Genomic DNA, 16,778 nt, shown 5'->3' on the forward strand with positions numbered 1-16,778 from the left:
AGCTTTCGGCGCAGACAATCTTAATGCCATTGATCGTCGGTCCATCCTTCCGGCTTCTTCGCAGCCGGCGCCTTCCGCGGCTTCGCGAACGGCGCTTTCGCCCCTTTCGTCCCATTGCCCGGCGGCTTCTTGGCCGCTTTCTTGGCCATCTTTTTGGGGGCTGTCGGCGGCACCATGGGGAGAGGGTAGCGGCGACGGGTGGACGGCAGGAGGGAGAAAGAAATCGGCGGGATAGGAGAAATGAATCGGCGGCGAGATATGTGTTGGGAGGCCGGAAATGCGCGGCGGGATAGGCGGGATTTGGCGGGAGAGGCGGGATTTGACGGGAGTGGGAGACGAATTTTCCCTGTGTCTCTGACGCGTTGGCCCCGCGTCGGTTCGCCTCGCTTTTCGTTGTGTCCGGCGGGCCCGGAGCGTCCCACACCCCTGTGGGACGGGGACGGGCTCGGGGCGCCGGACACCGTATCGGACCGTGCCGGACAGAAATGGGCTTTGGAGGACGCGGCTGGAATGGATTTTTGGTCCGGCGCGCCCCAAATTGCTTTGGGGGACGCGACTGGAGATGCTCTAATGCTAACAATTAATGCATCCAAATTTGTACACCATGGACGGAACAAAGACCATGAAACAAGATCAGTCTATGTTTAGCCCAGGATAGCTCACAGCTGCAGCAAGAAACACATGAAAATGCATCTATATTTATATGTTCATTACACAAGGAAACTAACATCTGGCAATACATCCCGAATCTGTACTACCTAGCGTAATGCAGATGCAATGCTACAATTTTGTACAGCACGCATCATAGGACATTAATATAAGTCAGTCTTCCTCCATATGTTCAGGTAGGCTATGCTACCTCAGTCTAGCTTGCCGCAAGAAACACATGAAAATACACTCAAAAGCATGTAAGGAAGCCTGACGACAGTCTGAATGAAAATGCTCTTTTATTATTTGACATACATAAAGGTTCACGTTAATACAGAAACAAGAAGAAAGGGTGGAGATTTTTTTCTCGATAAAGGGCACTTTAGAAGGGTGGAGATACAATTCGAATAACAGAAAATCATAGCAGCAATCAAATTAAAAACAGATTGTTTCACTGAATAATATTTGAAAGATAGAAGGCAATCAACAAATCACACCCGCACACATGAACCTTGGTTCCTTCGCGACACTGTTTTGTAACACCTTTTGATTTCCTTGATTTATGAAAGCAAGGAAGAAATTGGTGGAGATATCGGAGGCTTGGCTCGGTGAAGACGCATGAAGGGATCTTGTCACCTTTCGGACTGAAGTGGCCAGGAAGATGCATGTTCTGAAGAGCAGCGTCAAACACAGGCCCTCCATGTTTCAGATACTGGAAACCATGCATTTCCAGTGACCGTAGGCTTCGTGTCATGGCGTTGTCCAACGGACTCCATTCTTTCGGTCCTGAGGCGGCGGGCTTTACGCCGTGGAGCGTCTGTAGCTCACCACTAGCCTCATCTTCTTCCACGCCTACTGACATTGAAATTGCAGGAAGGGCGAGGCTGTTTGCGAGCACATGCCGCAACGTCTTGATCTTCCAGAAATCCTTGTCAATCTCCTCCACTTGGGTGTTGGTTATGTCCAGGGTCTGCAAGTTGAGCAATCTGACAATGCTAGATGGGAGGAAGCACAGCTCCGGACAGTGGAGGTGCAGATACCGCAGGTGGATCATGTCACCGAGCTCAGCTGGTAGCTCCTCGAGCGCCAGCCCCTTGATGGAGACTACACGGAGGAACTTGGACCAGCGCAAAAACTTGATATCATGGTGCACACGCTTCTTCTTTGCCCACTGTTGTTGGGCTTCAGCTTCTCCGTGTTGCTTCTCATCCAATCGGCATATGAAGGAGCGCAGCCTAGGGAATTTCTGCTGGGCCTGGGTGGTGTACATTGTGCTGCTGTCACTCTGAACAGAGATGCGCCGCGCCGATGATGCCTCGAGGACATCATGTTTGACGTCCTGGATTATCTCCATGAAGCCAGACTCGGTAACCTCCTTCCGCAGGAACCCGTGGAGGCTTCTGTGAACACTCACAAGCTGGATTCCACCACCGGGTTTTGCTTCCTCCAGCTCAACAAGGCATCTCAAGACCAATTCCTTGAGGTAGTCGTGCCCCACCTCCTCCAGAGTCTTGCAATGCTGCGACTGCATGTTGACGATGAAGCCTTCCGCTATCCACATCTGAATGATCTCATCGGCAGCGTGGCATGTATCCTTGGGGTAGGCAGCGAGGTAGAGGAAGCAGGACTTGAGGTCGTCCCGGAGATCCTCGAAGCTCATCCAAAATATGGTCTCTAAGGACCTTCTTGTGTTGTTGCCCAGCTGGGCCGGCAGCGACTGCGTATGAAAGTTGTCATGATTGAGCTGCTGCATTATTGCATTCCACTGCACATGCCTCTGCTTGAATCGGAGAAGGCCGGCAAGAAGCACTATGGCCATGGGATGTCCTCCCGTTGCACCATACACGAGTCCCTGTAAATCGTAATCACGATAGCTCTCATTCCTGTCCTCCTCTTCCTCCTCATTCAGGTCATCCTCCCGCTTCCAATTTGTTCGCTTTTTGGAGGCTGACAACCATAACTCATATTGTCCTTTCCTCAGCGCTTTCCAATAGAATAGCTGCCCACTTCTTGCTTGACCCAACGGGGTCAGCAGGTGTACTCCGTCGACGCCAGGTTTGTTCAGGGTATTAGCATGCCAAGCAACCTCTTCATTTTCAGTGTCCAATATGAGCATCACACGACTGCCATCATCATTATTTACGTCTGGGTCTGGCAGGCTCGCCCTAACACCATTCAGCATGGTTTTGGAGGATATGCCGCTCAGAATCAACAGGTACCTCTTTCCAGCCAGAAGGTGACGGAGCTTGTCACCGGTGTCAGTACCTTGTTCTTCCACCACCAGCTGATCTTGAGAGCGATCGGCCAACTGCCGCAATGCCATTCGGTACACAGTTGTAAGGAACTCTTCCCCACTGCAACCTGGCTGCATGTCGTACCTGATTAAAATGTCCATCTCTGTGCCTATCTGATGACAGATAATTTTGATGAGTGTGTTCTTTCCGGCACCACTCTCCCCAACTATGGAGATGAACATTGGGTGGCAACCACCCTCATTTTGAGGGGCCAGCATCCCCTTGAGAATCGTGATGTCCTTGCCAAAGCCCACAGCGTTCTCCAGGTCATCCCGCCTGTTATTAGATAATATACAAGTAATGTAGGCCATTAGTGTCAATATATTTGACTTAACTCAGATACTCCCTCCATATGGGTTTATTAGGCCTTCACGTACTTTAAGAAAACTTTAACCATTAATTTGGTCAACAAAATATAAGATATGTATATATGCCACAAAAGTTGTACCATTGGAGTCATATTCAAAAGAAGTTTCCAATGGTATAACTTTTGTGACATATATTTCATATTTTATTGACCAAATTAATTGTCAATTTTTTCTTAAAATACATGAAGGCCTAATAAACTAGTATGGAGGGAGTGTATTTTCTATGCTTAAGAAAACTAAGAATATTTTCAATTAACAACTTAGTGGAATCTTTGGCAGTATTAAAAACGGGAGAACCAACATTTGAGTCCACGAGAGCCTAAACTAAAATATTTGGTTAATAAGTACATCCTATTTAAAAGGAAATGGGGGTGCCACTCAAAGTGTTGATTCGCCAATAATGATGGCATCACTAATATATTTTTGTACTATAATTTTGATCACACTTCTGGTGCCAATATATGTTTTTCACTCAGAAATTGGTAATCAGCATATTTGATAATTGATAAGGGGACTAAATAGAAAGTTGAGAGCTCTTATCCTGGTTGGAGCATAGCTCTGTGTCAGTCAGCATGCCTTTGTAGAAATTTTGTGCTTTTCATATGAAAAAAACGTATTTATCTCGTGTGCACACTATTATACCCTATATAAAGTTTAGACAGATTTAAGCTCCCAGATTGTTTTGGGCACTGTTGATGGACTATTTTTTTCCAATCATCTAGAGACACGTACTCCTATTGTTTTCTTTCTTACCGTGTCAGGCACATATGATTGTTTACCATTTGCATTATTTTTGGTAGATGGATTACCGGCAACCGGTTCATAGCTCCTTCATTCCCATTAACCTCCACCTCTTCCGGTTAGTTTTTCTTCGTTTCCTCCAGAAAGATCTAGTGGGCCAGCCCCACTATCCACCGCTTAGTTCTCTTTGCCTAATCTAACTTCTTTGACCGAGATGTGTCCTGTGAGGGAGAGAAAATCCCCAACTCCTCTCCCCACCACGACCGGGTCCAGTTCTCCTCCTAGCACCCCTCGCCCGCCCCATCTCCGCCGTCAGAGGCCTCAATGGCCGGCGCCGCGGGAGCTCCCGGATGGGCCGGACGTCGGCCATGATCTCCGCCGCAGCGCTGGGTAGCGCCGCTCTCGCGGGACGCCTGCATACGGCGGCCTCAGGGCGGGGCAGGCCCGGATTGGGGCAGCCGCGGTCCGGTGGCGGCGACGTCGAGGCAGAGCAGGCGCGTCCCGGTCAGAGAACGACAGTCCGTCCTCCTTCTGCGTCCCCTTTGCTGGCTCCGCCTGCAAGGTAGATAGCTGTGCCGGAGTGGAGTCATCGTCTAGGAAGCAGAGAGGACCATCGGTGGTGAGCAGGCAGCCGGGATCTTGGTCCACCTCGCCGGAGCAGTGGTATCTGCTGCCTGTCCACGCCTCTCCAGCGCTAGGTCGTCAGCATACAAATATGAGGTCACAGCCTGCCCCTTTCTGGGTTACTGCTTTACCTCAATTTTCTTCGCCTTCTCTCTCACAGGTCCTCGGATTCATGGCAGAGTAGTGCCATGAAGCATCACGCCTTACCAGCTGTGGAGAACGAGGGCAAGCTCAACCCCATGTTTCTCATCCCGTGCAGGAATAAGGTGAGGCGTGACTTTCCCCATCACTTTCTCCCTCTCATTGGAGTTCTTTCTCTATGTCTCACTCTAAACTCCTCTTATTATTCTCCTCCATGGCACATGTGGTGATGACCAGGAGGAGCGGCAGCAGACGGTCGCTGCCTCACCCTCATTGTTCACGCCAAGCAGCAGTAGGTGGCCGCGACGAGTACGGAGAGAAGGTCCTCGATGAGCACCTACAGTCATCTGCTCCTACATCCTTAAGCTATGTGCTGATTCTCTGCTCAGATCTGATTTTGTGTCTAATTTTCATATTTTCTCAAAGCCACTGATTAGAGCTTGACAGCTAGCATGGAGACTGAGGTACTGAATATTTTTCTATCTATACCTGCTCCATGTGACTTACATAATGCTAATTTGCTCCTAAACGTAGCTTATAGGACAAAGCACAATACGTACATAAGGCCCAACATTCTATTCTGAGGAGGAAAGTCGAGCAACTTGCAGCTCAGATGAGCACCGTGTGTACATCATGTTTTGCCCTGATGGAGGTGACGTTGGTGTTCTGCACTTTTTTGGTTCAGGAATTTATGTTTGTATGCCACAAAACTCAGGCTTATTCATTTTTTGGTTCATTGGATTTTTTCATCTACAATCTTATACTGTACATGGTATTTGCCCATGGAAATTTCTTTGTTCTCTTGACATGTTGATGGCTTGATGCCTAGAAATGATATCGAGGAACCATTTTATTTGTTGCATAATGGCAGTGATTTAGAGGGAAAAAAATCCCGGTTATGTTTTCTTTCCTAAGTCCTGAATCCTCTGTTCTAATTGAATTTGTTGCAAATAAATGAAATAAGATTTTACTTTACATGTTCTGATTGTATCTGTCTCAATGGGCTTCTAATTTGTTCATCTACAGTCTTACACTACACAATAGATTACAAAAATATGAGCTATATCTTTAGAATATGTGTGGCCTTCCACTGTAATTGTAATTATTTTGTAATGTTAATGGCTTCCACCGGCTACTATTGCTACTTAAGTGACTGTATCCTAGGTTACCCTGTGTTTAAACATTCACAGCTCAAACCAATGTTTTTGTCATTCATGCCACTGATATATAGTTTTTGCACTAAAGAGACACCCATTTTTTCGCAGGGACCTTACAATTTGATTAATTTCCCTCATTATTTGAGGTATGTAACATGACTGTATAATGTGACCACAGAGTTATGATATTTTTTTAATGTTTCGTACATGCACTACAACTTCGTAGAGGCCAAAGCAACTATCAACTCGGAGACATTTTGTGGTCATGTTCATCCTATCGTATTTGTTCTCTTAGCCTAAACTGGATTTTTTTTAAAGAAATTGTTGCTTACTACTGTTGTTGTCATGTGCAGACGAGGCGACTATGGGAATACAAGGACAAAAACCTGGCTTATTATTTGTTTGATCTCTATTAACTTTTGTATGAATCTTTTTATCGATTTCTTTCAACTCATTCTTTGTAAGTTCTCTTATTTTTCCATCTATGATATATGCAGCTTTGTGATTTTCTAAAGTAGATTATATGGAAAACATATTCTTAAGAAGTCTCGGTTGCCTCCTTGCGTCGAATAGATGTCTCCAGGCCAAGGACTAAAGAAGAAGAAGCACATATCATGTGTGGCATCGAAGAGTCGGTCTTCACATGAAAGCTGTATGGTCCATCTTTGATGCCATTCTAAATGTAAACTTGTGGTACTTTGCAAGGTAGAGCATGGCCTGCCTCCAGTTGCAGGTCTCCAAGAGCTTTGGAAGGAACCGGAGAATTCTGAAAATAAGGACACACCTGAACCTGATGCTGTCGCACTAGCTGAGCTTGCCGAAAAGATAATTCTTCTAAACAGAAAGTGAGAGAGCTCGTGACTGAAGTGGATGTGTGGTTCAAGAAGGATAAGCTTCTCTATGAAGATCTGCTTGACATGTTTCTTTAAACGTTTATTTCCTCAGTTGCAGAATCTTGCAGATTGCTGCAGATTGTTAAACGAGTTTATTTATCTTGATTTCTCTGAATGAGATGTGACTACTTGGGTGAATATTCTTTGGCTCAAATGGTGATCCCTGAGGCTGAGCAGAAATAGAGTCTATTGTCTAGAGAGGACATACTAAGAGCTGTTTAGCCATCTTAGTGATAGTATCAGACCACCAGTAAAATGCGTGTACTTTTTTGCTTACAATTTAAGCACTACAGAAACAACCTATCTAAGCAGATTATGTACCCTTATGCTGACCAATCTATACAAACCGTAAAGTAAAACTGGTTTCGGTGCATGGTAGCATGAACAAACGAGAGAGCAAACTAGCTGCTTACGATTTGTTATTTCCTTTTTGTCTTCTGGTGATTAATTCGATCCTGTTAGCTTGCAAAAATTTCGGTGCGCCGGTGCAAACACATGGCGCACCATCTAGATCTCCCCTAAACGAAAAGAGATGGGACTGTGAATTGTGACCCACGCCCTGTTTAGGTTTCTGAATTTACGCGTTGTGTGCAGCAACCTGAAATCTGAAGTTGTGTACTCCCTTACACAGTTAAACTGCACGAGAAAGTCATATGTACCAAGCTTAATCTGTTTACCAGCTGTAAGCAGATGTACGAAAAACTAACTTTTCTGTTTCCTTTTCTTACAATGGCATCCGACTCAATGGAACATATCTCTAACTCGATGCACACTATGTAGCTGAACTAAACCAGGTTGTCTTTCTTTTTACTCTCTCTCTACAGGTTTCCAGATGCTATACTTTCGATCCTTTAATTTTAGCTTTACTCACATAATGAGTTCTGTCCAGATGGACGCAGCTGCTATTCCAGATAGAAATGCCCCTATTGACTACTCCGTACTACGGAGTATTGAGCAACTGCAGAGAGAAGTGACATACCGATTGTTGATGCCTGAACCCATAGGCGCTTGAGCTCAGCGCCGGCCATCTGCTTTGCTCCGCTATTTCCACCTCGCTAAACGCTCACGTCGGTGGCGCTGCCGCCTGCTACGCTAACGAGCTCCACCGACCTCAATCGAACGGAGCTTCTAGCACGTCACCCTCCACCCGAACCACGCAGGGCGTCCGCGCTCGCAACGATTGGCCTCCGCGACTGCGGCCTGGACGGGAAGACACCCGCAGAGGCAGCGCTTCGCGTCCCTGCAGCGTGATGCCTGCCGCCGTCCCAATCACGCCGCCCCTCTTCTTCAGCTACGACACCTAGAGCTAGCAGCTCCCTTCTGGTCACTGTTTAGGATCCAGTATTTTTTTCCCTCACCCGTTCCTATCCCCTGTCTCCCCGCTTAGGGTCGGACTTACTGCTGCGGCCCACGTAAAGAGCCTTGCCGTAACCCAACAAATAAACAGAAGATGGACCAGTTTCTTATGGGCGGCGCTTACATGCGGTGCATTTCCGTGTACTCTTGCCTACCCTATGAGGCGTTGCTCCTCTCTCTTTTTAGAACAGTCGAATCAAATTCAGCCACCGAAGCTGCTAATCAAAAATTAATACGGAGTACGCGAGTAGCATTTTTAAGGACAAAAAGCCACGGGCGCGGCGTGCGCCGCGCCACTGCCAGCTAGTATACTCATAAACATGTTGGCTTCAGACTTGATCTATGCACTAGCAGCAACTGTAGGACCACGAGCTTGTGATCGCGACCAATGGCTGAGAGGCCCATTTCCGACTATAGGTGGCCGGTATCGTTAGTGTTCATTGCACAACTTCTCCCCGAGTTAATTTGTTTCCCATTTTCAGTTTTTGGTGCTTTAAGTCATACCTGATTTGTCCCCTCCCCGTATGGCATTTTAATAAGCTGGTTAGTCATAGTCTCCATCTCCTAATATAATAAGTCTTCTATCTGCGAAATGATACTTTTTTTTCGAAATGGGGAAATATCACCCCAGCTTCTGCATCCAAGAGATGCACACGGCTATTTTTTTATTAGATTATTCACAACACCTTACAAGAGCAATACAAAAGATCAAACTCGAAGCCACCTCGCTAAACCTACGAGGGATGAAGGGGGTGACAATTCACCAACTCACATCATCCAAAAATCAAATGCCTTCCCAAGCCGACCAATAGCAGATGAGAAGCACGTCCAGTGAAGCAGAAGCGCACGCGAACACACACGCCATAGAAGTTGCTACCACCGTCTTCCTCGACTCCATCTTCAAGAGAGACCATCGCATTGGCCATGCCAGGCCTGCCATCGATGCCGCCACGGCGCCAGACGACTCCACCATCCTGCGCGTGCCCATCACACTGCATCCGTCTCCGAGACACCACTGCACCATGCCGCGGCGACTCAACAACGCCGACACAGCAAAAGCACACCGCTCCACGCCAGCACCACCACCATCCGTTGTCTGCTCCAAAAACGATGCCCCCAACAGGTAGAACGGCGTTTCGCGCCGCCATCGTCCGATCCGGGAGACCCGGATCTAGGGTTTCCCTGGAGCAGCCCAGGCGAAGAACACAGACTGCAGAGACAATGCCTTCAACAAGGTAACGACGAACAGCGCCGTCATAATCCGCCATGACCGAAGTCTGGGCCGGCTTTCACCGGTAGCTGCGCCTCGCCATCGGGAGCTTGGCGACGGATCGCGAGATCCGCTAAGGATAGCCACACAACTAGCCGATCTCCTCCGGCGAAAGAGAAGACCACCACCGCGGTGCCACAGACAGCACCACCAGACGCCTGCCACCCGCCACCAGGTCGACGCCGTCCCTGCCACCCAGGACCGCCGCCCTTGGTTCCGTGATCCCAGACCTGGAGGATGAGCAACACGAGATCCGCCCCATCACCGCCCGCCCGGCGAGGCCGAGGCGAGGAAGGGAGGAGGGGAGGGCCGCGCCGCCAGGTACCGGGACCATCCCCCAGCGCGGAGGCGTGCCTCCATACCGCCGCATCAGGGGACCGCGCGTAGATCCCCGCTGCCCCCATCCCGGCTGCGCCAGGCTTCGCCGGCGGTAGCCTCAGGGGACGGCGAGGAGAGGGGAGAGGGGTGGGGAGGGCGGCGGGGTGCGAAGTGATACTTGTAGGACACAATGTAAACAACTATTGAGATTTTTGGAAAAACTTCCGATGAAGGCCCACAAGATACTTTTTCATTTGTTTTTTATTATTTCAAATTCCAGGAAACACAACATATACTCTCTATGTCCCAAAATAACTTGCTCAAGTTTGTCTAGATATGTCCAATGGAGTAACAGAAAACTATAAAGTTAACACAGGGGTACGTACCATGCTGCAATGGCCATGGCGGAAAATGTTATTGCCATGGATGGTTTATGCTCAAGCCTGCAGTACTTTCGGTTGTTTGAGATTTTGTTGAGTATGATCTCCACACTTCTGATTTCACCAGACAACCTGCGTCGAGCGATCATGCGGGCAAAGAAGCCAACAAAGTAAACCATCGGTACTATCCACCTTTGGGGGTGTCCAAGACTTTGTAGGGCAAGCTGGTATTAAGAAAGGGAAAAGCATATATGAGTAATGAATAAGACTAAACAAGATGGGTAACAAATATGACTAAGCATGAAGAGAGATCAAAAGTTGAAACTAATTATTGGTATGTCAGTCTTTAGAGGACAATAACTGATTATTCGATTTGTTCGTGGTGTATATATGGAGTGGACACTTAATTTAGAGTGTGTTCGGTTTGGGGATGGGGTGGAATGGAATGGAACCATTCCATTCCACTGGCACGGAACTGTTCCATCCATGTGTTCGGTTTGGACAAATTTTTTGTCACGGAACGGTTCCATCCTTGTGTTCGGTTTTGGAATGGGATGAGAATGGAATGAAATGGGTGAGATAATCACCCGATTAATTATTCTAAACTCGATTAATTATTTGCTAAACTTGATTAAGTAGTGCTAAACTTGGTTAATTATTGCTAAACTTAATTAATCAGCCTCGTGTGACAGTCACCCGTTCCACCTCGTCCGGCCGAATCGGAGGAACCACTTCATTCCGGATCTAGAGGGAATATTCCATTTGGAGGAACCACTTCATTCCATTCCAGTTTACAACCGAACGCAGGAACGGGCTCTGGGTGCGGAACGGTTCCATTCCGTTCCACCCCATTCTCAAACCGAACACACCCTTAATGCACTAGTGGGAAGAATGACAACACGGGTGGAAAGAATGGAAAAAAGAAGGAAAATATCATAGACAATGTTAAGTGCTATAGGTGTTGTATACAAGGGCTTTTTCTATTGACTGCATGGCGGTCTTGTGTGGCTTCTGTGAATCTACTGAACATGCTAAGGAGGATTCTCCTTTAGGGCTCCTTTGATTTAAAGGATAGGAAAAGCATAGGAATAGGAAAGGTATAGGATTGGAATGGCATGTCTAATTGAATCCTATAGGAAGATGAAGTTTGTTTGATTGTAGCAAAGGAATTTTTCCATGAGGTATGAGCTAATGCTTTTTTCCTATAGGAATTACACTACAAGATTCCTATAGGATTTTTTCCTATAGGATACGTTCCTATGAATCAAACAACATGTATAGGAAATTTTCCCATAGGAACCAAATCCTACACAATTCCTATGCAAATCCTTTGAATCAAAGGAGCCCTTACATTCTACTCCTAAGCTTACGATGTCTACACATACTAGTATGAACATGATGATTTGTTTTTGTCGAGCTGCCTTAATCTTCCTCGTACATTCCAAAGTCCGAGAGTGGACATAATGGAAGGATTACTGCATCTGGCAGAACATTGAAAATTAAGGCCATTGTGGATATGCTCTTCAAAAGGAATGTTAGTTCTAAAGGTCTGTGTGTAATTCCGTAACAAGATGGAACTTGTTAGCACGAGTCATTTTGGCACTTCCAATGTGAAGGAAGACCTTGTTTAATTGAATTTAGTGAGTGCAAATCAACTATAGAACTGGCACTTTGCCTGGCAGATGAATGGGTGCAAACCACCCATGACATTTTGCGAGATTATTTGACACTATGGGGCCTTGTAAGTTCTTAAGCAAAGTATATGATGAACACAATCCGAATGTTTTCTTAATTTAGGATCTTGATTTCTTATTTCCTCAATGTACTATCTCCGTTTCTGAAAAGAAGACAGTATCATTATTTTTGAAGTCAAACTTTGTATTGGTTGACTTTTGACAAAAATCATGCACTTTATTTTATGGAAGTTACTGAAAAAATCAAGGAAGTTAATATTTGCACATAGGGTCTAGGGCTGCCGAGCTGCTACTGCCGCTGCCTGCTGCCAGAGGGAGGGCTCCAAATTTTGTTCGCAATTTGTCCGATTACCCAACGGCGCCCCAAAATTGTCACCGTTTAAACTAAAGGGCGCGGCTGGTGATCAGGCGACTGAGATTTAATAAATCTCAGTCACCTGACATCATGGCAGTGTGTTGATTTTCAGCGTTTGGTATTTGGATTAGTTTCAGTACTAATGGATTGGCTTAACGTATATATGGCTCTCCGTCTTTTCTTTTCTTACTATGTAGCGTGCCAGCGTGCAACATACGAGATTCTTTTTCTTCGTCTCGACGTGCCTTTCTCGCTGGCGAGCATCTAAAAAATATCCATTCTCGTTAACAGTTGCAACCCATGTATCCACGTGTCCATCCACCTACAACTAAAAAAATCATAGTTGCGATCTATATGTAACCGGTAAATCTCACTTGCGACCCGAATGCAACTAGAAAAATCTCAGTTGCGACATAGATGCAATTGGAATAATCTAAGTTGCAACCCACATGCAGCTGGAAAAATATTAGCTCCGACCCACATGCAGCTGGGAAAATCTCAGTTGCGACCCAAACGCAACTAAGAAAAATCTTAGTTCCGACTCACATGCAATTTGGAAAATCTCAGTTGCGATCTACGTGAAACTGGGAATATCTCAGTTGCAACCCACATGTAAATGAGAAAGTCACAGTTGTGACCCAAATGCAACTAAAAAGATCTTAGTTCCGACCCACATGCAACTGGGAAAGCTCAGTTGCGACCCACATGCAAACTGGAAAAATCCCAGTTGCGATCCAAATGCAACTAGAAAAAATCTTAGTCCCGACCTAAATGCAACTTGGAAAATATCAGTTGCGACCTCCATGTAACTAGTTAAAAATTCAGGTGCGACCCACATGCAATTGGAAAACTCTAAGTTGCGACCCACATATAACTAGGATAACTCTCAGTTGCGATCCACCTACAACTCGAAAAATCTCAGTTGGGATCAGTATGTAACTTCCTAAATTATCACGAATCGGGACGTAATCAAATGGACCAGGACATTTTTCTCAGTTGCATCACATGTGTCGCTATTGTTTTTTTCTTGCAAAGAACAAGCAAAGCACAAAAAACATCAAACTTCAGAAAAATACTTAACGCCATGCTACATGCACACATAAGCAAAGCAGCCATGACAAAACACCAAGTGACAGCCTGCGGAAAAAAAAGGATGAAGCGCCTGTGGAGAAAATGACGCCAACACAAAACAACAAAATGCACAAATTTTAATGCACTTAATTTAATGATTGATTAGGTGACTGAGATTTAATAAGTCTAAGTCGCCTGATTTCCAGCAGTACCGTAAACTAAAACATGTCCTCTATCTGTCACACGTCCCGATAAAAAATCAACTGTAGCTAGTAGGCCCAACGATGGTGAGCCGCCAAACGCTCACACGCGCTCACAACCCTGGGAGCTTAGAGCATCCCCACTCGTTGGCGCTCCCCACGCCCAAATCCGGCGAAATTTTTGTCCGGATTGGAGGAAGATTTGGCGTGGGGGACAGTATATTTCCAGTCGTGTGCTCCCCAAGCGGCGTTTCTCGGGGAAAAAGAGGACGGCTCGGGGAATCCGGACGAAAGAGGAGACACGTGGGCGTGGGCGGTTGGTTTAGCTTCATCCGGAGTCCCCGAGCGCTCCCCGGGGGGCCGGGGATGGCATGGGGAGTCCGGACGAAAATAGGTTCAAATCCGGATCAAAACGAGGAATCGGGGGCCTGACTGGGCCGTTTTTCGCCGTCCGGATGAAAAAAAGTGGCCGTGGGGGGCTCTGTGGGGAGACGAGTGGAGATGCTCTTAGAGCATCTCCACTCGCGTCCCTAAAACCGTCCCCCAAAGCGATTTGGGACGCGCTGGACAAAAAAACGTTCCCAGCCGCGTCCCCCAAAGCCGTTTTTTGTCTGGCGCGCCCCGATACGGTGTCCGGTGCTCCGAGCCCGTCCCTGACCCACAGGGGACGCACCGGGGACGCTGGACACAACGAAAAGCGAGGCGGGGAGTGCCGGGGCCGACCCGTTAGCGGCAAATTGAATTTTAACCTAACCGTCGCCTACCTCACGACGGAAGTTATTGGCGCCCAGCGACGGTGCAGTTCCCGCAGAGGCGCAGCGAAGCGTCTCGTCGCGCCTAGCTCTGCGTGCCGGCGTTAATGAGCGCCACCGCTCCCCCGCCTCGCTCCGGCCTATAAAAAGGGCCGCCTCTCATCATCCCTCTCACACACAAACCCTAGCGCCTCTCTCCCCAACCCTAGCCGCCACCATCTCAAGAGTCGACGCCATGGCTGGTAGAGGCGGAGGCCGAGCTCGCGGCCGTGGTCGAGGTCGTGGCCGCGGCAGAGCTGCAAGCTCGCCATCGCCTGCGACGCCGTCGTCATCCTCATCATCGGACATGCAGGACGAGGAGGGGCCCGTGCTGTTCTAGTTCATCGTCGTCCTGAAGGGCGACCCACACGACATCCAGAGGCTGCCAGACACCTTCGTCGACTTCATCGCCAGCGACGAGCGCCCGCGCTTGCTGCATCTGCGGGAGGATGACTGCGGCTGCTACCAGTGGATCGTCGACGTGATCTACGACGCGCGCGGCAAGATGTACCTCCACATCGTCTGGGAGAGGTTCGCTCTCTACCACCGCCTCGAAGCCGGCTTCGTGCTCATGTTCTCCTACTTTGGCGACAAGGACATGAGCATCAAGGTGTTCGACGAGACGCGTTGCCGCCGGAACTACCACGATGACAACACCGACGAGGACGAAGACTGAAGAGTGTTATTTCTTCGCATCGAATATATGCACGAAGGTTTCTGGTTGTTCTTCCTCGGAAGAACCAACAGGGGCACCCTCACCAGCTGGATTTTCCAGTTTGGGTGACTGGGTGTGCCCTCGGGTGTTCTTTCTTGGCAGCGAACACATTCGATGCCCGACCTAGTTAGGTTTAGTTCTTTTGCAATATTTTATATTTGTGTCAACCATGGTTCAAACTATGTATTAGTTTGTGAAAAACCATGTTCCAAATTATGTCTTCGTGTAAACCACGTTTCCAATTATGTATTAGTTTGTGGAATATTTTTTCTCTTTATTGAAATAAAAATGCAAAAAAACAAAAAAAAGTATTTTAATGTTTGGAGGCGGCGTTTGGGGGATGCGGCTGGGGAGCGACGTCCCCCAAACGCGGCACAAACGAAACACATCCCCCAAACCTCAATCCGGTGCAGTTTGGGGGACGGTTTGGGGGACGCGACTGGAGATGCTCTTAGAGTTCTTGCAAAGATGTCCAGTTATTCACGACGCAGTTTTGACTTCGCAAGCAACCGATCGCGGAAGAGACTTCCTGCTGATATATAGGGGCGATAAGCCATTAAGCCCCGCCCTTGTTTCCTGCACGTAATATCTGAATTTTTTTAATACTAGCCTCCCTCTCCCGCCCCCCTCCCGGGCGGCAGTGGAGGCTCCTCCTCCCCCCGCGCCCGATAGCCGCCCGCCGCCAGCCGCCCCTCAGCCGCTGCCGTTGCCGGCCGCGGCCCCGGCCATGGTCCTAGCCCCGGCCCGGCTCTGGCGGTGGTGGCGGCCCCCCTCCGTCAAATCGACAAGGGGGAGAAGAGGGTTTCCGCGGCGGTGTTCCATGGGAGGTGACATAGGCATCCCCAATGGGCCTGCCGAAGATAGTACCCGGGGTTTACTGAAGGCCCACGACTCGAAGAATAAGAAGAATCAGAAGCCCAATTTGTTATTAAGGAAAGCTAGAGTTGTATTAGGAGATAATATTTGTAATCTTGCGGGATGAGTTGGAAACCCTCCCGGACTCTGTAACTTGTACAATACGAATCCCTCGGCTCCACCTCCTATATAAGGGGGAGTCGAGGGACAAAGAAAGCATCGAATCATTGTCTCACGAACCCTAGTTTTCATAATTGTCGAGTACTTTTCGGCTGAAACCTTCGAGATCTACTTGACCTCTACTTCCAACTAAACCCTAGTCTACAACCCGTAGGCATTGACAAGTTAATCCCTTGTCAGGTGGTGATGAAGCGCCGGTGGAGGAAGCCGGGCGGCACAGCTACTTGGCCGGGGCCTGAGGCTCTCCGTCAGTATCCATGGAGGATTCGGTGGAGTGGTGGCGGCTTCCGCCCCCGGTAACGGTTCGGCGGTGGTACGTATGATCCGCGCCGCTGTCCTCTTCCCTGGTTATCCGACAGGAGGGATTGGCGGCGTGGGGGCTACTGATCTTGCTTTGTTTTTGGTGGCGGTCCTCGGGTTTCTCACATGTGAGGATGAAGATCTTCTGGAAGTCAGTTTGCTTTGATTTGGATGGAGAGATGGGTTCCAGAAAGCTCCGCTGGCGAATGGAACAATGCATCTTTGCCTGGAGTTTGCTGGATCGGGTGGTATTCGATCGCGCGCACCCATATTTTTATGCCAACCGTTTGGTTCCGGAGGGAGTGGCGCGAAGCTTTATTCTTTGTTGACATCAGGTGAGTTTTTGGTCCATGGTGAAGCCAGAAGAAAGAATATCATGAATGCCGGATTGGTGAACTGGCTAAAGGAGGTTCGAGTCTCCGTGATG

At 48.0% G+C, this 16,778-nt stretch overlaps 1 protein-coding gene and 1 long non-coding RNA gene across 2 annotated transcripts; one reads left to right on the forward strand and one right to left on the reverse strand.

The window, feature by feature from the left end:
• Window positions 1-1,099: 1,099 nt before the first annotated feature.
• Window positions 1,100-10,595, reverse strand: LOC124646794 (toMV resistance protein Tm-2(2)-like). Its single transcript, XM_047186854.1, has 2 exons — window positions 10,197-10,595; window positions 1,100-3,218 (listed from the first exon to the last, which is right to left on the reverse strand). Exons 1-2 carry the CDS (start codon window positions 10,367-10,369, stop codon window positions 1,100-1,102), a joined length of 2,292 nt encoding a protein of 763 aa, XP_047042810.1. The 5' UTR covers window positions 10,370-10,595.
• Window positions 5,367-6,582, forward strand: LOC124648881. The gene is made up of 3 exons (XR_006986459.1): window positions 5,367-5,468; window positions 6,082-6,119; window positions 6,327-6,582. It is a non-coding gene; the product is annotated as an uncharacterized LOC124648881 (long non-coding RNA).
• Window positions 10,596-16,778: the final 6,183 nt, after the last annotated feature.

This window comes from Lolium rigidum, chromosome 4 (genome assembly GCF_022539505.1).
Source record: "Lolium rigidum isolate FL_2022 chromosome 4, APGP_CSIRO_Lrig_0.1, whole genome shotgun sequence".
NCBI lineage: Eukaryota > Viridiplantae > Streptophyta > Magnoliopsida > Poales > Poaceae > Lolium > Lolium rigidum.